The sequence below is a fragment of the Phalacrocorax carbo genome, unplaced genomic scaffold (genome assembly GCF_963921805.1).
Source record: "Phalacrocorax carbo unplaced genomic scaffold, bPhaCar2.1 SCAFFOLD_54, whole genome shotgun sequence".
NCBI lineage: Eukaryota > Metazoa > Chordata > Aves > Suliformes > Phalacrocoracidae > Phalacrocorax > Phalacrocorax carbo.
Window position 1 is genome coordinate 216,503 of NW_026990395.1, and position 23,469 is coordinate 239,971.

The following is a 23,469-nucleotide window of genomic DNA, read 5'->3' on the forward strand; positions in this document are numbered from 1 at the left end:
TTAACCCCCTCTGATGCTAAGCAGTTGGCGAAAGCAATATTAGCTCCCACAATGTACATACTTTGGAAGGAGGCAATGCACAGTGCCTGCCATGCCCTTGTACAGCAAGCGGCGGCAATTCCGAGCCACCCGCTGCGGGGGACCACCCTTGACCGGCTCATTGGCAGAAGTCACGGACTGGAAACCCCGCAGTTGCAAGCAGCAGAATTAAGGGGCAGGGAGCTACAAGCGGTAACGGAGAGTTCCCACAAAGCGTATAGTGAAGTGGGCAGGTATGAGAAAAAAGCAGAACCTTGGCAAAAGATACAGCAAGGTCTAGCAGAGCCATTTACAACGTTTTGTGACAGGTTGCAAAAGGCTATTATAGAATCAGAATTGCCACCAGCAGCCAAGGAGGCAGTCCTTATGGATTGCCTCCGAAATCAAGCAAATCCGCAAACACAAGATATCCTCCGCACCCTGGCGGAAGGGGCGCCATTGGGCCAAACCATCAGGCATGTCTTGCGCCAGGAGGCGTTGAACCAGCATGGCGGTGCGGGAGTGCACGTCTGCCAGGACACTGACTGTGGAAGTGAAGAAAGGGTGATGGTGCAAGCAGCCGGGGTGGGGCCGATATGTCACTTGTGTGGCCGGCGAGGGCACTTTAAAGCTGGGTGCCCGCTAGCGGAAAGGGGAGGACGTAATGGAGGAGGAGCGCGCCCAGTAGGGAGGTGCTGGGTGTGTGGGAAGCCAGGACACCTGGCAAGAGATTGTCCAACTACGAGGCCGGGAAACGGCCACGGGAGGGCGAAGCGAGGGGGATTCGCGCCTCCTATGAGTCAAATGGCCCCCATCACAGTGCCAACGCCAGGAGCTTGGCCCACCGTAGCGAGCCAAGGGGGAGTGAACCGTCATGCAGGGGGGCAAGATTTGCAGGTTACAGCCCCCGCGTGGCCTTGGTCATAGGCTGTGACTAGAGACCCATGGCAGCAGTGATGATTACCCCACAAGCACTGAGTTACCCGGCACGAATATGCCTGGGAATGTTAGTGGATACCGGGGCAGATGTCACAATAATGCCACTCGAACGGTGGCCACCAACTTGGCCCCTCGCCATGGGAAAGCGTATAATAGGGGTAGGAGGAGAACAACAGACGAGAACAAGTACTTGCCCTGTGAAACTCGAAGTCATGGACGAGGACGCAGGGAAGCTCCTCACGGCCGTAGTGACCATATTAGTAGCAGATGGGGTAGCAAGCCCCTTGTTAGGGCGAGACGCCCTTGCCCAGATGGGGATCGGGTTGAAAAATTTAGCATAAGGGCCACTGCCTCAGAGGGGCTTCATCAGCACAAGTTAGTGTGGAAAACCGAACAGCCCGTCTGGGTGGAGCAGTGGCCCCTGACAACAGAGAAAACAGAGGCTGTAAGAGCTATAGTAAAACGAGAGCACGAAGCAGGGCACCTAGAGCCCTCGATGAGCCCGTGGAACACCCCTATATTTGCTATAAGAAAGAAAGATAAACACCAATGGAGGATGCTGCATGATCTTAGAGCAGTAAATCAACAAATGGAGGACATGGGGCCTCTCCAACCTGGCCTACCAGATCTGAGTGCTGTCCCAAGAGGATGGCAAGTCATTATTTTAGATATCAAAGACTGCTTCTTCAGCATTCCGCTACATCCAGATGATAGAAAGAGATTTGCCTTTACTCTGCCTGCAGTGAACCGCACAGAACCAGGTAGTAGATGGCAGTGGACAGTACTTCCACAGGGGATGAAAAATTCTCCAGCGATCTGCCAGAGGTATGTGGCTTCTGCATTGCAGCAAGTAAGGCAGCAGTATCAGGAGAAAATCTACATGATCCACTACATGGATGACGTCCTCATAGCTGCGCCCACCGAGGCGCTGTGTGAACAGGTCTTTTCAGACGCCCAAAGGGGCCTTGCGGAACAGGGCCTCAAGGTAGCTGAGGCAAAAGTACAGCGAGGACCAGTGTGTGGATTTCTGGGTGCTAGAATAGAAGGGGATTCCATACGAGCTCAGCCTATTAAACTTACACCTAAGGTTAAAAATTTACACGATGTCCAGAAGCTGGTAGGAGCACTGCAGTGGTTGCGGGCATTCGTGCGCGTCACCGGTGAGGAGATGCAACCTTTCTATGCGTTGCTGAAAGGGACCAACCCATGGGAGCCCAGGAGTTTAGACGCTGAGGCAGTCCAGCAGTTGCAGATGATAGAACGTCGAATGCAAAAGGAAGGAGTATGGCGGTGGGACCCCCAGGAGGAATTAATTGCAGGTTGGGTTCTGACCGCCTGTGGAGGGTTAGGATTGCTATATCAAATACGAGCAGGGGAAGAAAAACCACTGCGATGGGTATATCAGAAGGTTCCCAACGATGCATTCTCCACAAAAGTCAAGGTAGCTGCGGGAATGATTTGGCGGCTGCGACGGGAAAGCAAGGTAATTTTTGGGAAAGAGCCAGATAAGCTGACAGTGCCGTGGAATGGGGAGAAATGGCAGAAGGTGGTAGAGAGTGAAGAGGATATCAGCAAGAGAAGTAGTAGCCACCTGTCCTTACTGTCAGCACTCGCCATTGTGGGAGGCAGGAGTCAACCCTCGAGGACTGGAAGCAAATTCTATCTGGCAGACTGACTTTACTGAATGCCCACAGTTGGCCCCCGGAAAGCACCTGGCAATTACACTTGATACATATAGTGGAGTCATCATGGCCACTCAACATCGGAAGCAGACCGCAACGCACTTGACTACGCATTGGACCACGGTGATGGCGTGGCTTGGAAAGCCTACCGAGATAAAAACAGATAATGGCCCATGCTTTCGGGCTCGAAGTACCGAAGAATGGTGTAAAGCTTGGAATATTGTATTAAAACACGGCATTGCTTACAATAGCACAGGGCAGGCTATAGTAGAACGCGCTCATCGCACCTTGAAAGCAAAAATAATACAGCTTGGGGAGGGGGAGGGGTATAAGGGAACTATACCCATAGCAGCTCAGCAAACTATTTTAATGCGTGCATTATATTCGCTTAATCATTTTATACGCGGGCAGGAGCAAGTTACAGCAGTGGAGAAGCACTTTGGCAAGGCTCAAGCAGGCGAGCGCTATCCGCAGGTACGAGTAAGGTTCCCAGGCAGTGAGCAATGGGAGAGAGGATGGAAACTGAGATGCCTGGGGAGGGGCTACGCCGCGGTTGAGAATGAGGGGCGCATAGAATGGGTGCCTGCAAAGTGTGTGAAAGCAGAACTGTGCAAGGATGTACAATGAATAATCCCTTTCTGAGTTGTCTCTTTGCAGGGTCTGCTGACATGGATCCTCATGCTAGCCGTACCATTGGGAAAAGAAATGAGCTCCTTGACAAGATCGCAAGCAATATTGCAACGAGAGCGACACTGGGAAAGGGCGGCAAAAGAGAGATATAAACTGGAACTGGATAGTAATAATTGGGGGGATCTTGTTGTGTGTAGTAACCATGGTTACTTGTGGGCTGCCATTGTTATGCTGTGTTATAAGACAAATCAAAGAGCGCCTGCGAGCGTTACATGAATATAGACCTGACCGCAATATGTATCCGCTTACGCAAGTAGCTTTGTAGAATTTTAGTAGCATGGGGAGGGGGAGATGTAGGGGAATAGACAGGGATCGGCGACCGGAAGATTACGGGCTGTGACGGAAAGATAGACTCCTCCCCATAGGAGTGGCAGGAACAGGAACCGCAAGAGCTATATAAGCGTGTGACGCAGCCAAATAAACGGACATTTTGCATCCATCATATTGGTGTCTGTGCATCACTGTCCCCAGGGTGGGTAGAGCCCTGTGTCCCGGAGGTGTGCGGCCCAAGATAAGGTCTCCCGTAGAAGCGTACAGCTACACATGACAAGGTATTTTATGGCACTTTTGGCATCATAGCTGCCTTCACACATGGTTTCAGCCCAGCGTTTGCGTAGCGGGTGCTGTTGGATTTACTCCTCCCAGCAGCCCCCACTCCCTGCTTTCACACACCACGAGTGGCTTTGCTGAACCGCAGTCCCGTTTGCTGCAAAAACGGGAGGGATGGTGAATTTGTACCAAGCCACCGTCCTCTCTGCCATCCAGCCTGGCATGTGGAGAAGAATCCACTTCATTAACTAACCAGGATTAAAGGAGATGAAACGACAAACACTGGAACAGCTCCAGCAAACCACGCTATCGAACGGCTTGGAGGGGGCTGAGCCAGCAGGCAATTTCACGCTGCTTCTTTGGTTCTTTCTCTTTTATTGTTTGGTTTTTTGGTTGGTTTTTTTTTTGAAGGGTCAGAAAAAAGAAGAAGAAACAGGAATGCAGAGCCAGACAAACACCCAGGACATCACAAAAGTTACAAACGTGCAGCACACTATGGAGAAAAGTCTATTCAAACAGGGGAACAGAATCAAAATGAAGCGCTTTAATCGAGCACCTGTGTGTCAGGTCCAGGCAGCTGGGAAACAGTTGCCCAGTGGGGAGGAAATTTCACCCCTGTTTTTAGGAGAAATACATGAACTTGAAACATTCTTGCTCGTTCTGTTCCACGTCTACTACAAATTGCCAGAAGCTAAACTACGAGGAGGACACAGCCACTTCTCCACCTACTCTGAAGCCTCAGGGCTCACGCCCAGGCTCCTGCACTGGATCCAACACACTCCAGTGACTGGCCAGAAAAACCTGCCAGCAGGCCATGCCCTAACCTCAGCTGAAATTAAGGTTAGGCTAATGCTGTCAGTCACAGCTCTGTGCGCCAGCTGACAGATCCCCGTCAGAAATGGCTTGGGCAAAGGCTTTTCTAAAGTGGAAGTTTTACTCTTGGCTCAGAAGCTGGGCTCATTCCCCGTCTTCCAGGGTCTCTAACTGAAATAGCAGACGTATGCAGAAAGTCATTAGTTAATACTTAATGCAATAGATAATGTGTTTCTGTCAGAACCCCTCCTTACAGGGTCAAAGCCTAATTTTTAGGTCCCAAACCCTCACTCTTAGTGCTTACGGTATGAATTCTATTTTAAGGATTAAATTAAAGCCTCACTTTTAGGTAGCAATGATTCAGGGTATAAATGGTTGGGAGTTACTAATACAATCTAGAGTAGATCAACTAACGCTGGCACCCGGAGCCAAAACTTAGCCTAGATAATGAGGTAGCCGAAACAAGAACAGCCTGCACGGTGACAAAACCTTGTTGCTTTAGGGAGTCAGAGAGGCCTCAAGATGCGAAGGACCTAAACAAAGTCACGATGACATTTGGCCTGAAGAAAAGCAGACGTACAGAGCCATAAAGATAAGGAACTGCAGAGCAGACACAAAACCAGAACAGAGCAGCCCTCACGGGCAGCACGTGCGTAATCTCAGAACTGAGTTTGCGCAAACACAAGGGTTAACACGCGGACACAGGGAGGAAGAGTATGTCCTTCATCCAGAGACCCCTGACGACCACCCGGAGACACCAACAGGCATGCGCTAATGATAGGCCTGCGCAAATGATGTCTGCATATAATGAATATGTGTATCTTTTATCAGAAAGTGAATGAATATGGATATGAAGCATGTGCTTAACTGGCACAATTAAACCCGGCGCCGCAAATAAAGAATGCCTGCCTTTTAACACCACATTGGTGTTAGGAGGCTCATTCCCGATTTTGGTGACAGTACCTCGAGTTCCCATTTATCACAGAGCCTGGCCGCGATGCCTCCACACGGCTCCACCCTCCGGACAACTCCTCTTAGAGTCAGGGCACCAAGGTCTCCTGGCATTGCCGACATCTATGGCTACTGGGGACCTTCCGTGGAATGGGTTCCTCACATAGCAGCTGCACTTCACCCGGACAGCTTCTTCCATGCTGTACCTTTTCTAAAAACATAAGTCTCATTTATAAATCACCTCCAGCGATTACTCCACAGGGACACTTCCCTCAGCGCCACCTCCGCGTACGCCACCTGTTAGGATGCAAACAGCATCCCCAAGCCTTCACGTGCAAAGGTGTCTCAGAGCACGGGAAGGGTTTAGCGCCACTCGAACACAGCATCAACCCCAAGCTCTGGGCTGAAGCGGCAGGTGAAACCCAGGGGACTGCCGAGGCAGGCGCCAAGGGTGCTCCCCACCCGCCGGGGGTTCAGCTGTGCCCCAAGTGACAGCGTCAGTACGTACTTCAGCCTAAAACGGGGAGAACTGGGGACACTTTGGTTCTGCCGCTTCCCAACCCCGGGGCCAGCACAGGCTGCTCGCTCCCTCCTGCTCACCGACCGCATTCGCTCCGACCAACTTGCTGAGATGGTGACCCAGAAATCAGTGCTTTTGGCTGTGGAAAATGAGCCAAACGAGTTACACTAAGAATGTGGTGTTTTACTGGGACTTCCTTGCAAACAAAAACAACACCCGCTGTGATTCACAGGTTTACCCTAAAGGGCTATGGAAGTAATGCCCTCACCCCCAGCCCCCACCACGACCATTCATTCCCCTGGCACGTTTGTGCAAACAGGCTTCAAACCCTTCCCTGAGCAGTGGGAACTTTCTGCCGGGTACACGCAGTCCCGAAGATGGGGGGGCTGGGAGGGGGCTCCCTGCCACTAAAGAGCTTTGGAAAATAAACAGCGACTCTGGTACCAGCTGAGGCGCGTCAGAGAGACACGGCAGTTAAAAAAAAAAAATAATAATCCCCAAACCAACGCGCTTTTGCCCGACGTTTTGCCGCACGGCAAACGGGATGATTCCTCCGAGCGTGCACACCTGCCATAGTTCCTTTCTGACATTCACACATGGAAGTTAACACACCGCACCTCTCTAATACATAATCACTGACCTGCCCGGGCACCCCCTTCTTCCATGGGTCTCTATCTCCGCCGCTTAAGTTTAAAGGTACAGTGTGATTTTAATTCACTGCGCGTGCTCAAGAGGAGTGGGGTGGGGGTCAGCCCTTTCATCCCTCAGTTGAGTCGGGGGTCGCAATCTCCCGCTGCCGGAATTACCTCTCCCCCAGTGACTCTGCGTGGGCAAATGTCCAGTTGTTCAGGGCCTTCTGGGGCCAGAAGTTCCCTTTGATCACTGCTGACTGAGTTGGGGCCTTCCCTTCACACCCTTCTTTGTAGCAGGATGTTCCCACTCTCAGTCCTTGAAGTTCTACTGATTTGTGTTCTTTTAGGAGGTTCTTGTCAATGGGGCAATCACTGCTAATAGCCTCCTCTCTGGCCCAAGCATTGTTTATTATCTTGTTCAGATTCTCAGGTGTTACCTTCTACTCCTGACTATGATTCTTCCTTAACTACAAATAACTCCTGCGCTATTCTATTTCATCCAAGAATAATATACATATACAGACACGTCTGAGGTGACAATAGCCTCTTCTCTGGCCTAAGCATTAGGTACTACCTTGTTAAAATTCTCAGGTGTTAGTTTCCACTCCTAACTGTGATCCTTTCTTAACTTCTACTCTTATCCCAATTAGCGGGTTCCCTCACCCAGTGTGCAAAATGCCAAACTACACACAGTTCGGAGGTATTTTATTTAATTCATTCTGGCAAAAAGCATGGCAGAAGCAAACAAACAAACCCGCTTTTCAGGATAACACTACTAACTCCTGGCCTATTCCATTTCACCCAAGCAGAATATACACCTTTGAGGTAAAATTACAATGGTATATTCAGGCTTTACCTGTTGCTCCTCTGATCTGGAAGACTGACTCGGCAACCAACACAACCATCCAGGACATCAGTATATGCAGCGCCTGGTCCCTCCTGCCTCTCTTTCTGCAAAAAACAGTCACAGGAGAAAGTGCTGGAAAGCAGGCTCACATTCAACCTGTGCAGCAGCAAATCCCCCACGGGCTAGAGGGGAACTTCTTCCTCGACGTACCTGTTTTCTTTTGGCTAAGTCTGAAAAGCAAGTCTCTTGTGACTGGCCAGACTAAGCCTTTCCTGCTGCCTTAGCACGCCCTCATCTCCAAACACAGTAACAACGGATAATAAAAGCTTGCCTTTTCTCCTTACTGCCGGTTGGGAACATCCACTGCCTGCTTGGAAATCAGGGGTGCACGTGTGCTACTGCTTCGGTTATAGGGTAGGAGGATGCTTGTTTGTGTTTCAGAGCCTTGCAAGTATTCGTTTAGGGAGTTACCACCATGATCATGGCTAAGCTGGCTGCTTGGCTTACAGCTGTACGGGGCACAGACAAAAACTGCTCTCAGGCTTGTCCTCTTGCTCAGGCATCTAACGAGGCAAAGTCACCGCAGCATGACTGCTTCTAGGGCAGCAGTCTTCTGCCTTGCTTTTGCCTCAGAAACTGGCTGCAGATAGGGGTGGGGTTGTTTTGCCACAGGGTTTGTGAGCCCAGCTTTGTCTCATCCCCCTCCTTCTTCAGCTTGCCTGGCTGTGGCTCCTCCTCCCCCTGCCAGGCTGGAGAGCAAAGAGGGTGGTAACATCTGAAATGCGGGCACTTGTTCTCAATTGTACCTGTCTCCTACGGGAGAGCTGAGAGACCTTGCTCACAGAAGAAGGGCTAGGGAGAACACCAGGCAATCTGAGACCAAAATTTCCACCGCAGACCACCTCCTTCTGGGTGAAATGCTATTGCCAGTGGTGAAAAGCCTCGGGTTTCTTTAGAAGCAAAACCAACAAGCAAACCAGCAAAAACCAGCTGGGTGATTTTTCTTCCCCTCAGCTGGGCTTGTTTTCCCCAGTCCTGGCCCCTCTGCAAGGCGATGCTTGTCCCTCATTTTAGGGTGTAGGATTGGGCCCAGGGCAGGGCTTCTGCAAGCAGCATATTTCTTGAGGTTCCTGGTAAGGCAGTCGCTAGAGATTGATCAAGAATTGGGGCAGCTGCCCAGAACTGCTCTTTTTGCTCTCCCCATCACTCTCTATCTAGTTCCCTGTCCCTGTTATTTATTTCCTCCCTCTCTGTCTTTAGCCCATCACTGTTTTTTTTTTCTTTCTTTCTTTCTTTCTTTCTTTCTTTCTTTCTTTCTTTCTTTCTTTCTTTCTTTCTTTCTTTCTTTCTTTCTTTCTTTCTTTCTTTCTTTCTTTCTTTCTTTCTTTCTTTCTTTCTTTCTTTCTTTCTTTCTTTCTTTCTTTCTTTCTTTCTTTCTTTCTTTCTTTCTTTCTTTCTTTCTTTCTTTCTTTCTTTCTTTCTTTCTTTCTTTCTTTCTTTCTTTCTTTCTTTCTTTCTTTCTTTCTTTCTTTCTTTCTTTCTTTCTTTCTTTCTTTCTTTCTTTCTTTCTTTCTTTCTTTCTTTCTTTCTTTCTTTCTTTCTTTCTTTCTTTCTTTCTTTCTTTCTTTCTTTTTTTCTTTCCTTTTCTTTCCTTTTCTTTCCTTTTCTTTCCTTTTCTTTCCTTTTCTTTCCTTTTCTTTCCTTTTCTTTCCTTTTCTTTCCTTTTCTTTCCTTTTCTTTCCTTTTCTTTCCTTTTCTTTCTTTCTCTGTCTGACTCCCTGCCTGTTATTTCCTGACTCCTCTCTGCATTACCGAAAAATGTGGTAAAATCAGAAACAACTCTTTAACACGAATTTAGTATTAAAGAGCAGGCATTCTTTATTCACGGTGCTGGATGCACGGCAAATCGCCCTCCTAATGTGCGTACCTTACATCACTCATCTCACATAATTTATAGATCAAAAATTTACATATTTGTAGCTGTACGCTTCTACGGGAGAACTTATCTTGGGCCGCATACCTCCGGGACACAGGGCTCTACCCACCCTGGGGACAGTGATGCACAGACACCAATATGATGGATGCAAAATGTCCGTCTATTTGGCTGCGTCACATGCTTATATAGCTCTCGCGGTTCCTGTTCCTGCCACTCCTATGGGGAGGGGTCTATCTTTCCGTCACAGCCCGTAATCTTCCGGTCGCCGATCCCTGTCTATTCCCCTACAGGTGGGGAAGAAACAAGCTCCAGGCAGGAGCCAATCCATAGTTTCTTGTGAGTTGTTGGGCACTGCTTGTAACCTCTTGGTCTAGGCCAATCGGAAAATACGATGAAAGAATAGAATTTCACGTACTAAGATTGCCTTTGTTTCTTATTTTGTTGGCAGTTTTGTCTTCTGTGCAAAACTTGCAGGTTTCCATCGCAGGAATGCTGTTCTCACCAAAGCAGTCAAGAGAACGAGTGCCTCTGTGATGCTTGGAGAGAAATGTTCTGCGGTTCCTTGTGAATTACAGCTGTTCCTCAAATAAAAAGCGTTTCCCAATGCACTGTGCTGTGTGGGTGACCCATACGTGAGGTAGAGGGAAAAATGCAAGTGGCGGTTCCTGATGTGCCTGTTGGTTCAGGTCACTCACTCCTGGGCTGTGCATCACCCGGCGTGGCTCAAGAGCAGGCTTATCCCACAGCAGCCATGGGTGTGGTGTGCCTTGCTGTTGAACTGGGTTTAAACCCAGACTAAACCACGACTTATTAGTGAAAGCCCGATTGCTGGTAGTTTGATACTACAATTGTAATGTTAATGCACAGAGAGAGGGATGTAGGAAGTAGGTGTGTGATTTCTGTGAACACCGACAGCACAAGCGTAGATGACCCTAGGAATCCACGGCACAGGAAAAGCTTTGCTTCTGATCCAGCCTATTGGTCTCATAGCAGCTTTCTGAAGGACGAGACCGGCATGCTCATCTCCGCAGGATCCAACAGTGACGTGGGCCAGGTAAGATTGGAGTCAAAGACCCAGCTGGAAGCAGCTGTCAGTAATACACAGTTGTGGGTCAGTCAGTTCGTTTATCTCCCATTATTAACATTCACGTAAATGTAACGCAAATGACCGGCATTTACCACTTTCCTGGTCTGAAGCATTGGCTAGATTTTATCTACATTTGTGGCATCCTGGAACTGAGTGCTACTTTCAAGTGGGCTTGCACTTCTTGCAAGGCTGGGTGCCCGCTGTGTGCCAAGAGCTCCTCAAAGCCACCCACACTCGGGAGAACAACAAGCAGTGCCAGGTGGGATTAGCACAAAGCGACGCTAATGGAGTAAATGGGTCGCACTGATCACCCAGCGGGCTCGAGTAGGAAACCCCAGTGGCCCAGGAATCTTGGAAGTGACCATGGACTGGCCAGAAGGCAAAGGCTTTGGAATATCACCAGAGGAGGGGGTGCCATGTGCTGAAGAGGCCCCACTGTATAACAAACTGCCAGAAAATGAGAAGCAATATACCCTGTTCACTGATGGGACCTGTCGCCTTGTGTGGAAGCACCGGAGATGGAAGGCTGCTGTATGGAGTCCTATAAGGCAAGTCACAGAAAGTGCTGAAGGAGAAGGTGAATGGAGCCAGTGTGCAGAGGTAAAGGCCATCCAGCTGGCCTTAGACATCGCCGAACGGGAAAAGTGGCCCGTGCTCTCTCTCTGTACTGACTCCTGGATGGTGGCAAATGCCCTGTGGGGGTGGTTACAGCAGTGGAAGCAGAACAACTGGCAGCGCAGAGGCAAACCCATCTGGGCTGCCGCGCTGTGGCAAGATATTGCTGCCCGGGTAGAGAACCTGGTTGTAAAGGTACGGCATGTGGATGCTCACATCCCCAAGAGTCGGGCCACTGAAGAACGTCGAAACAACCAGCAGGTGGATCGGGCTGCCAAGATTGAAGTGGCTGAGGTGGATCGGGACTGGCAGCATAAGGGTGAACTATTTTTAGCTGACTGAGGCTGAACCACGACACCTATTTTTCAAGACTGGAGGGGGCGAAGCACATCACAGGTATTCCTCACTCCCCCACAGGGCAAGCCATCATTGAACGAGCATGTAACAGCATAAAACGCATGTTGTTACAACAAAGCGGGGGAGCTGGAACCTTAACTCCACAAAAGCTTTTAGCAAAAGCACTGTATGTCCTTAACTTTTTGAATTTTTCCGATACAGGTACCCCCTTTAGCCGACACTATCTCTCTCTGCGAACAGACCGGCAGAGCATTGAAGGAAAGGCACATGTCCTCGTACGGACTTTAGAATCCGGGATAATGGAGGGTCCCTTCCCCCTAATAACAGGGGGGAGAGGTTATGCTTGCATCTCCACAGGGTCAGGACCTCACTGGATCCAGGCCTGTTGTCTTCGGCCGTATCGGTATCAACCCTTAACAGAAAATCCCCTTAACAGAAAATCCCGCATCAGAAGAACCAAACCCTACTGAAGGAAAATGAAGACGCTCTGTTTGTTGATTGTATTTATAATCTGTTCATGTAACGGGGTATGTTCTTGGGCAGGGTTACCCAAGCTGCCATCGTCTAACAATGTTTGGGTAACATGGGCGAAAGCCATAAACCAAGACTCTCTCATGCTGAATCTAGTCACAGAAGTATTCAGCAGCTAGATAAAAAAACACGTGCAGAAACTGCAAATAGGTAATGATTGCAGTTGGCTTGATCAGCTCGTTAGTAGGCTAGGCCTGGGCAGATGGGTAAAAACCCTTGTGAAGTACGTAACCTTTTGCATTGGAATGTTTTTGTGGATTGTTATCTGTATCCCATGCTTATTATAATGCTTACAACATTTAATAGATAAACCTCTGAAAACCATATTGATACTTGAAAAGGAAGGGGGAATTGTGGAGTAAGTGAACGTGGTCTCCCGTGACAGCACCGGAGATCTCATCGCCCTTGTTGGATGCAAGCTGTGGGACAGAGAAACAACCCACAGAAACACAGAACTGAGGCCTTGATATGCGGGACAGAAGGTCAGGGGCACAGCTGGAGCACCGAAGCAGGAGAGCGCCCTGATCTATGTTCATACCATATGTGGAGCTAGTGTGATAGAACACATTCAGAGGCGGAGAGGAGGGAAGAATACCGGCTCAGGAGGCAGACTGTATTAAGGCTGCTCTTTTGTTAATAAACGATTTTGGCTTTGCTTGTGGATGAATATGGAGTCTGTGTCGTGAATCGCCACAATGCTTCAGCCCGTGGCCACCCCGTCACACATGGATTCCACATATTACATTCAGTAATCATAAAGTCAAATAATAATTCTTACACCACATTTGCCTCAGAGACAGAATGCAAAGTTCAGCGGCTTTGCCATGGGTAGAGACGCTGATTGTTCAAAACCCTGTCTGTATTTCTTCTCCTGGTGTGGTCTGCAGGGACAAAATTTGGTGAGAAGTGCATGGCTCCAAAGATGGTGTGTCTGGACGAGAAGGAATATACTAATTTTGATTAGAAGGAAACTGGTCCTGGTGGAGCCTTTCCCAGACAGGTTATGCCATAACCAAGGGTGATTCCTGTAAATATAAAAAGAAAGGAAGCATGTTCAGTGAGTATACAACAGACAGGGTTATTACTACCTTGTTTTCCAGTGTAAAATCCTGCAGGGTATTCTCTTGGCTCTGTAGGAACCTTTGGGGTGATGGTATTAGCAGATACACAAGAGGTGTTCATTTTGGGGCAGCCGTCTCCCAGGCTGGGCAGCTCCCTGCATCAGTGTCACAATCTCAGCAACGTCTGGAACTGCGGCAGTTCAAGGTGCAGTATTAGCATTTAACCATCGGTAATCCACTGTGAAACGCCATTGCCCAGTTGGCGGCTTTACCGGCCACGCTGGTGAACTCTAAGGTGAATCAGTCCTTTTGATGATGCCTCTTTCCTCAAATTCTGTTATCACCCCGTCAGTCCCCTTAATTGCTGACTTGACCTTCTCAGGGGCCTTGCTCAGGGCACTTCAGTCCTGGGGTTGGAGGTTCTACCCGAGAACCCCTCGGTGACGGCTGGAGGTCCTGCGATCCTGCGGACCTGTCAAGGTTCAGGAGCAGAGACCCAGCTGGGTCACCAAAGCGGTCACTGAAATCAGGAATAAAATCAGGAATAAAAACAGCAAGGCAGTATTAAGAAGTAGGCATTCTTTATTACGGCGCCGGGCGCACGGGGGATAATTCCTCCTAGCATAAGCTTATGTTGCTCAGTTATACAGATACGCATCAGATTTCCCAGAATAATTCCACATATTCATTCACAGCGTGTTGCCGTTCTGACCCTTATCTAGGTGCAGATGGCCTTAGTTCCTTTTATCTTGGTCTCAGTTCGCATCTGCTCCTGGGTGGTTTGCACCTCTCCAGGCTGTTCCAATCACACTTGCGCCGGTTATATCCTTGACTGCATCCTTCCCTGAGGCCTCTTACAACACCAGGACTAAAACACAGCAGGACTGTGACCAAACTCCGAGAGCACTCAGGCCTTGCACCAACAGAGCGGCTCAGAAGGAGACTGAGGAAGTGAAAAAGAGAGCAGCTCTGAAAAGTCCAAGCGCTGCTGCTCCCTGGCAGTGCTGCTGTGCCAGGACTCTTCTTCCCCCCACCTCTGCCCACAGGCACGGCCCCTGCAGCTCCCCAGAGGTTTCAGAGAGTCCAAAGTCTTGGACTAGCAAGTTGCTGCAGGGACCGTTGTTTTGTTTAAAGGCACAGAGAGCACGATGCCTCATTTATACAATTTCTGGGTGAAATTCAACAGGTAGAGAGTGAATTAGAAGTGGGATGAATAATAAAATCTTGCTATGCACAAGATTATCACAAGAAAAACAAAGACACCACACCACAACCAGCCAAAACCCTTACAAGGCAGGCTAGGCCTGTAATGAGTTACATTATGAATGCTGTGCGGAAGAAAACAGGCAGTTTCTTGCTTCTGATGAACAACCAGCAATCAGTTTGCACACTGCATCCTTGAGCTCCTGGTTCCTCATGCCGTAGATGAGGGGGTTCACTGCTGGGGGCACCACCGAGTACAGCACTGCCACCACCAGGTCCAGGGGTGGGGAGGAGATGGAAGGAGGCTTTAGGTAGGCAAACATGGCAGTGCTGATAAACAGGGAGACCACGGCCAGGTGCGGGAGGCACGTGGAAAAGGCTTTGTGCCGTCCCTGCTCAGAGGGGATCCTCAGCACAGCCCTGAAGATCTGCACATAGGACAGCACAATGAAAACAAAACACCCAAATACTGCACAGGCACTAACCAGAGTAACCCCGACCTCCCTGAGGTAGGTGTCTGAGCAGGAGAGCTTGAGGATCTGGGGGATTTCACAGAAGAACTGCCCCAGGGCATTGCCATGGCAGAGGGGCAGTGAAAATGTACTGGCCGTGTGCAGCAGAGCATTGAGAAACCCACCGGCCCAGGCAGCTGCTGCCATGTGGGCACAAGCTCTGCTGCCCAGCAGGGTCCCGTAGTGCAGGGGTTTGCAGATGGCCACGTAGCGGTCGTAGGCCATGACCGTCAGGAGATAAAACTCTGCTGATATCAAAAAGACAAACAGAAAGGCTTGTGCAGCACATCCAGTGTAGGAGATGTCCCTGGTGTCCCAGAGGGAATTGGCCATGGATTTGGGGAGAGTGGTGGAGATGCATCCCAGGTCGAGGAGGGAGAGGTTGAGGAGGAAGAAGTACATGGGGGTGTGGAGGCGGTGGTCGCAGGCGATGGCGGTGACGATGAGCCCGTTGCCCAGGAGGGCAGCCAGGTAGATGGCCAGGGAGAGCCAGAAGTGCAGGAGCTGCAGCTCCCGCGTGTCTGTGAACGCCAGGAGGAGGAACCGTGTGATGGAGCTGCTGTTGGACATCTGCTGCCTCTGGGTGAGGAGCTGTGAACAAGGCGAAAAGGACAGTGAGATGTTAGGGGAGAGTACTCTGGGTGAAATCCAAGCCATTTCTCATACTACACACGCTCACATTTTATGCATTGGGGCGTGGGGATCTGTTGAAGAAGGTAAAGGAAGTGAGAGGTTAGGGCAGACGTCTTTAGAGAAAAACTAATCTTTTTCTTCCAGAAACCCTGAAACTGCCTTTCACTTTCCAGGAACACTTTTGTTGAGCTCTGGTTGGTGCTGGTGGAGGGAAGGTGGCTCTGCTGTGGGCCCTGCAGGAGTCAGTCCTACCCTAACGCAACAGGCAAGTAGGAACACGGGGTGAGCTCAGACTACATCCACTGGTGTTATCAAAGAGCTTTTCAGCATTGTTGCTCCCAACTCACCTGAGCGCAGAGCAGAGCTGTGGGGGTTGTGTTTTCTGCGTTCCCTTCTAGTTACCCACCACAGCTGAGGAGTGCTTTGAATGCAGAAATCCGTGGCATTTCTGCTGCACTGCAGGTGAAATCATGTGGGTGCTGAGGGGCAAAGGGACGGTCCCTTCGCGCCAAGTGGAGGACACTGGTCTGTCCATCGGCCCTGATCTCAGCTGCCCTGTGCTGGCAGCTCTTGCAGCTGTGGGACTGTTGTACTTGGGTGTTCCCTCCAAAAGAAACAGGATGCTGCTGGGAGCAGAGGAATCCAGTTTCGGAGTGCAGATCTCCAAACCCCTCCAAACCTCATCATACGAGAGGAGGATCTCAGCTCTGCCCTCCCAGCCAGGGGCACAGGGGGCTCATTACACCTGCCCACATACAGCCACCCAGCAGCATTTCCATGGCCTCAGCAGTGAGGCGTCATCTCCATGGGGCTCTTGCACAGCACAGAGATGCCATGGAGAGCTTTGCCCTGCTGGGGGGCAGCCTGCAGCCCAGCAGCACCTCCCAAGGCAAGACTCCCATTGCCTACATTTGTTACGTCCTGAAGAGAGGCTGAGATCACTGCCAGCCTCACAAAATACATATCTTTGGTGCTCAGGCTACTGGAAGGGCAACTCCTGGCCATGGCACCAGTGTATTAAGAGCACAGGCTCTGCTCTGTGGGTGTGGGGGAGACAAGGGGTTGCTCCAGGGACAGCATCTGCACTGCAGGGGATGGCAGGGAGATGCGTGAGTCCCCCTCCTACAGTATTGTCCTGCAGACACCTCCTGGCAGCAGGGCACTGCCCAGGGACAGCTCTGTGCGTGCGGGGGCTAAGGAGCAGCTCAGACAGGTCCTAACGTGAACAGGGGTCTCAGTGCCTACGCCAGAGCAGAGAAACAACTTCCCATCTCCCACTGCCCACCCAGACAACCAGGAAGAGAAGACACAAAGCACAGACTTCTTCCCTTTCAGGAAACCCCCGACCTTGACTGCCATCTTTCAAATGACCCTCTGCAAATGTCCTCAGGCTGATGGAGAAGCCTGAGCAGCCCTGACCCACGCTGCACCCTCCGGACAGCAGAAGGACCCTGCCCTGCCAGGGTCACTCCTTCCACCCACAGCTTGTCCCCACAGTGCTGTGGGGAGCTCCCCGGGCAGGCTGAGTGCTGAGCCTGGCAGGCGGCAGAGTCCCTGCCCCAGCACACAGACCCCTGGGGCGCAGGGACCCTGCTCGCAAGGACAGCCCTGGGCACCCCTGCCTGCACACGTGCCTGCAAAGCCCTGCAGCATCCCCGGGCGAAGGCAGCCGCCGTGCCCTGTCCTTCTGACAGTGCCGCAGGGAAGTGCTGCTCCTCAGCACGTCCTCCTCCTCTGTGCAAGGGCAACTGTGAGAGTCCTCCTCAAGGGTCACCTATGCTGTGGGATGCAGCAGCTTTTGGATATCCCTCCCAGAACACCAGCTACATTCTCCTCCACCCAGAGACTTACCACGCAGAGGGCTGTGAAGATCCTTCCCTGCAGTCAGCTCCCAGCATCCCCCCAGCCCAGGCTGCCTTTCCCCTCTCCCTGCCCGGCTCCTCTGCCCTCGGTGCCTGCAGGCAGTGCCCTCAGCCCTGCTGCGCTTGGCAGAGGAGCTGCTCCTGGGCAGAGCTGTCTCTCGGCAGCGCTGCCTCATTGCCAGCAGCTGCCTTTGTCCCAGGAGCCCAGCCCAGCTCAGCAGCAGAGGCCCAGCCCCAGGCAGCCCTTTCTCTGCCCCTCGCGGCTCCCTCCAGGTGTCCCTGGGGCTCCAGGGGAACCTGCTGTGAAACGGGCTGAATGAATCCCTGAGGTTCCCTCCCTCAGCTGGGGGAGTCACTGCTTTCCTGCTGGGTCATTACTCCTATTAAAAATTAGTTGGACATGAGCATCCCTTCTTTTGTCCTATCATTAGACAGGACACCAGGAAGGTGACAGGGAAGGATCTAATTTCTTCAAGGTGGCAGCATGTGTTCTCTTGAGTGAATGTAGACATTTCCTTTAGGCCTGGCTCTGGCAGGACATGCAGCTCTCTTGTGTCCATGCCATGTCTGTGCTCCAAAGCAAAGCCTTCACTGACACGCGGTCTTGCACGCTTGGTACCAGGGTTCCTCACGGCAAGTTGCAGTTTGCCTGGTTGCACAGCTGTGTTGCTTCAGCCCAGATGTGCAGCAGTGCCCTCAGCCAGGGGCACAGGCAGGAGGAGCAGGAGCCGTTACTGAGCAGACAGAGCTGTGACATGGTTGCAGAGCTCAGGACGGCTCGTCTTCAAGGACAGCATCCTCCAAGCTCAGCAAGGGTCCGGATCCAAACTCGGTCTGAACTTGAAAGGCAGTTTGAGGGCACTGTAACTAGTCTTTACTACTTCAGGAAGAGTTAAAGGAGGAACAAAGATACTGCGTGGCCACTGCTGAATTTAGTAAGAGCAGGGGTGGCAGATGTGAGATTCTCTGTGTCCTCTTTGCCTCAGTCCTCCCCAGCAAGGTCTCCCAGGCTTCCTTGACCCAGGGCAGGACAACCAGTGGTGGACAGGGATCAAGTCAGGGATCCCTTGAGCAAACGCCGTCCTGCCCAGTCCATGGGACAGGAGGGGCAGCCTCGCAGGGAGCTGAGCGAGCAGGCCAGCGTCACAGGGAAGCCACTCTCCATCCTCTTTCAAAGGCCGTGGAGTCTGTGGGAACTTGCTGACCACGGGGAAAATGCAAACGTCGCATGCACCTTTCACCAGTGCCCAAAGGATGTGCAGAGGAGCGAAATGCTGTGCAATGGACATGTTCACTCGGACCCCATTGCTGGGAGCCTGAAAGAGAAGGTGACTGGATTTACTCAGGGTAGCTTGTCTCTGACCGTCCTCTCTGCTTTCTCTGGTGAAAGGACAGGATTGCTGGATGCGGGGAGAGCAGTGATGGTCTTCTACCTGGACGTCATCAAGGCTTTCAGCATTATCCCTCCAGAAACTTCTTGTGTCCAAGTTAGGATAGTGTGGGCTGCGTGGGTGGATGAGTAGTTGAGTAAAAAACCAGCTGGATGGTTGGGCCTGGAGGAGCGTGGGAGATGTGTGGTACTCTGCCCGGAGGCATCCAGCTGGCAGGGTCCTGCAGGGGTCTATCTTGCAACCTGCTGTGTTTAACATTGTTTTAATGACCTGAAGGATACAAGAGAGAACTTTTTCATAGCGTTTGTAGTAGGCATCACATTGATGAGAGCAGGGCGGTCTAGAATCATAGAATGACAGAATGGTTTAGGTTGGAAGGGACCTTTAGAGGTCATCTAGTGCAACCCCCTGTGAGCAGGGGTTGAGTGAGCAGGGACATCTTCAACTAGATCAGGTTGCTCAGAACCCTGTCCAACCTCAACTTGAATGTTTCTAGGGATGGGGCCTCCACAACCTCTCTGGGCAACCTGTTCCAGTGTTTCACCACCATCATTGTAAAAATATTTTTCCTTACATCCAGTCTAAATCTAGCCTCCTTTAGTTTAAAACCATTACCCTTTGTCCTGTCACAGTGGGCCTTACTAAAGAGGTTGCCCTCATCCTTCCTATCATCCCCCTTTAAGTACTGAAAGGCCACAGTAAGGTCTCCCCAAAGCTGTCTCTTCTCCAGGCTGAACAACCCCAACTCTCTCAGCCTCTCCTCGTAGGAGAGGGGCTCCAGCCCTCGGATCACTTCTGTGGCCCTCCTCTGGACCCTCTCCAACAGCTCCATGTCCTTCCTGTGCTGAGGGCTGCAGAGCTGGATGCAGCACTCCAGGTGGGGTCTGACCAGAGCAGAGCAGAGGGGCAGAATCACCTCCCGTGACCTGCTGGCCGTGCTGCTTTTGATGCAGCCCAGGATACAGTTGGCCTTCTGGGCTGCGAGCGCACATTGTTGGCTCATGTCCAGCTTTTTGATCACCAGCGCTCCCAAGTCCTTCTCCACAGGGCTGCTCTCAATCCCTTCATCCCCCAGCCTATATTGATACTGGGGGTTGCCCCATCCCAGGTGCAGAACCTTGCACTTGGCCTTCTTGAACCTCACGAGGCTCTCACAGGCCCACCTCTCCAGCTTGTCTAGGCCTCTTTGGATGACATCCTGCCCTTCTGGTGTGTCAGCTGCACCACTCAGCTTGGTGTCACCTGCAAACTTGCTGAGGGTGCACTCGATCCCACTGTCTATGTCATTGATGAAGGTATTAAATAGAAGCAGTCCCAGTATGGACCCCCTGAGGGACCCCACTTGTCCTAGTTCCCCACCTGGATGTTGAGCCATTGGTCACTGCCCTCTGGATGTGACCATCCAGCCAGTTCCTTATCCACCGAACTGTCCACCCATCAAATCTGTATCTCTCCATTTTAGAGAGAAGGATGCTGTGGGAGACCATGTCAAAGGCCTTACAGATGTCCAGATCAATGACATCCATAGCTCTTCCCTTGTCCATTGATGCAGTCACTCCATCATAGAAGACTGTTAGGTTGGTCAGGCAGGACTTGCCCTTGGTGAAGCCATGCTGGCTGCCTCGGATCGCCTCCCTGTCCTTAGCATAGCTTCTAGCAGGATCTGTTCCACAATCTTCCCCGGCACAGAGGTGAGGCTGACAGGACAGTTGTTCCCCGGCCCCCCTTTCTACCCTTTCTAAAGATGGGCACAATGTTTCCCTTCTTCCAGTCACCAGGGACCTCACCTGGCTGCCAAGACTTTTCAAATATCATGAAGAGTGGCTTGGCAACTACGTCAGCCAGTTCCCTCAGGACTCAGATGCACCTCATCACGTCTGATACACTCGTGTATGTTCAGGCTCCTCAGGTGGTCACGAATCCAATATTCCCTTACAGTGGGAGGGGCTTTACACCCTGGTCTCCATCCTGTGGTCCATCAGCTCACGAGGGTGAGGAGAGAGGTTACCAGTGAAGGCTGCGGCAAAAAAATTGTAGAGCACCTCAGCCTTCCCCTCATCTGTTGTTACTAGGCCATCATTCTTGTTCATCGGAGGGGTATGGTTTCTTTAACCTTCCTTTTCCGGTTGACATGCCTGTAGAAGCCCTTCTTGTTATTCTTTGCATCCCTTGCCAAATTCAGCTCCAGCTGCGCCTTGGCCCTCCTCGCCCCATCCCTACACAACCAGGCAGCATCCCTATCCTCTTCCCAGGATACCTGTCCCTGCTTCCACTGCCTGTGCAGTTCCCTCTTGCTCTTTCGTTTAACCAGCATGTCTCGACTCAGCCTTGTCTATAGTGCTGTTAATACAAAAATTATGAAAAAAGTCATGAAAATTCCTAAAAGTCCTAGCAATGCTGGAGAGGAGGACTTTTTCAGCTATTCCATTGAGTTCTTTTCTGCAGAGGTTTCAAGAATTTCCTTCAATCTACATTCGCAGTTGGATTTGCTTCTCCACACAGAGGCTGCAAGTGCCCTGGGGTAGCTGAAGAAGCCGTGTGTGCCAAGGGATATGCTAGTCCTTCTGGAGCACGAGCTGCTCTGCAGGCAGAGTACCTCGGGGTGGTGGGGAGCATCACCTGCCTCCAGCACTGCCGGGGCGGCTGAGCCGGGACCTCTCCAGCACAGCAGCACGTTGTGCATGGCTGCTGGCTGTGAGGCCGTGCCTGCCTGGCCAGCAGTGGGGAGAGAGATACTTGGAGGTCTTCAGAGCCGTTACAATACAGCCCCCAACAAGATGAAATATTTGGGGAGGTTAGGGGAATCTGGGACCAGGGAGATGGGAGATTTGGTGGAGGGAAGAGGGTCTTGGCCAAACAAGATGAAAGACTTTGAAGAGGAAAGATCTGTTCAGGTAATTTTGATGCCACTGTGACAGTGTCTGTGAAAACATTCCTGTTAAGCCTTTCCCCTGGGCCAGCAGGAGGTGCAAGGCTGTGAGGGTGGCTGTGATTTCACATCTGTCTCTGGAGTTGATAGGCCAGCAGCAGAAATGTGGCTGGGAAAGGGACTGTGAGGTCACCTCTTCCTGAAGTAGCTGGTACGCCAGCCCTGGAATCATGGTTAGGATACATGCTTTTAGGCTCACACCTGCCAGTGTCTCTGATAGGCCAGCAAAGGCACGTGGTTGGCAAGTTGATTGTGGGAGTCCCTTTCCCTGAGTACCTGGTTGGCCCATCCAGGAAGAGGGCTTGGATACGGTTGTCACGTCCTTTGTGCCCGAGTACCTGATGGGACAGCAGCAGGCACGCGGTTTGGTTGGGTTTATCCCAGAAGCTGAAAGGCCAGCAGCAGCCATGTGGCTTTCACCAGGAGAAAAGATCATGATGAGGTTACTTCCCTCTGGACAGCTGGTGCAGCAAGTCTTGGAGATCCCATCTGTAGAAGGGTCATCCCGTTTTGCTCCTGTGAGCACTTTCAGTGTTTTCTTCAAGGGAAAATCTGTCAAGGCATCATTTCTACTGCCCGCAAAGAGGCTGTTCACATGTGAATCCGTTGTTGCAGTTTTGGATATAGGTAAGGACATGCAGGTGACCTAATGACTGGTACCAGGTGGGAGCTTCCTGCAGGCTTCTCATTACAATCAAATTCATTCTGCAAGCCAGGAGTGTGCCCAGCACAACACAGCCTGAAGGCTGAGCTGTACGTGGAGCGCGGCACAGCACAGGCCTGGGCCTGCTCAGGTTTGCTGTTACATGGCTCACTAACTTCTTGATGTACAACGCTCTTCTGGTGGGCATCCCGGAGCTGCCTGAGGAAGGCTGGGAAGGGGACTTCCATTGCGTGTAACCCCTGTAGCAGAGCAACTCGGCGCACACACTAGGTGGGACGATCCCCCGTGTGCCTGGCATAGCAATAACGAAGGCCTGCTTTCTGAAACTACAGATGGAGTTTTAGAGGGTTCCTATAGTTGCTGACTTACGGTATCAACCCGCCAGGGTGGGAATGATCTCCTGGAGATGTGTTTCACACAAAGACAGGGCAGGACTGGTGGAAGAGATGGAGGGCAGCTTCGGCCGCAGCGTGAGTGAGGTGGCAGAGTAGAAAACCCTGTGGGAAGGGAGCAAGACAAACTGTAGCAGGGCTGAGCAGGGAGGAAGGATGGCCTCCCCCACCTGCTGGCAGTGCTCTTCCTAGTGCAGCCCAGGATGTTGTTGTCTGCCTTTGCTGTAAAGCTGCAAAGGTGGGAGAAGGGAGGGCTTTGGCGAGACCTAGTAAGAGCCTTCCCATATCTTCTTGGATATCAGCAAGTAAATGGAGCCAGGTTCCTCACTGTTGTGCAGGAGGGGAGGATGAGGGCCAATAGGCATCGGTGAGACAGGTGAGGAGAAAATTTCTCCCCACCAAGACAGTCAAGCACTGAAGCAGATTTCCCGGAGAGCTTGTGTCATCTCCATCCCTGGAGCTTTTCAAGCCCCAAATGAATACAGCCATGAGTAACCTGGTCTGAGCCCATAGCTGACCCTCCTCTGAGCAGCAGGTGGGCTGAGACAGCTCACGAGATCCCTTCCAGCATAAACAATTCAGCGTTTCCTTCCACCACAGATGGTGCCTTCATGATGGGTGGCAAAGCGCTCAGGATCCCAGTGACCACTGAAGT

At 51.3% G+C, this 23,469-nt stretch overlaps 1 protein-coding gene across 1 annotated transcript; it reads right to left on the reverse strand.

Annotated features, from left to right (window-relative positions):
• Positions 1-14,547: 14,547 nt before the first annotated feature.
• On the reverse strand, positions 14,548-15,513 carry LOC135311135 (olfactory receptor 14J1-like). The gene has a single exon (XM_064440276.1). The coding sequence runs from the start codon at positions 15,511-15,513 to the stop codon at positions 14,548-14,550; it is 966 nt and encodes a 321-aa protein (XP_064296346.1).
• Positions 15,514-23,469: the final 7,956 nt, after the last annotated feature.

Excerpts from the sequence above, each read along its gene's own strand:
- LOC135311135 (XM_064440276.1), bottom strand. The coding sequence starts at position 15,513 with ATGTCCAACAGCAGCTCCATCACACGGTTCCTCCTCCTGGCGTTCACA.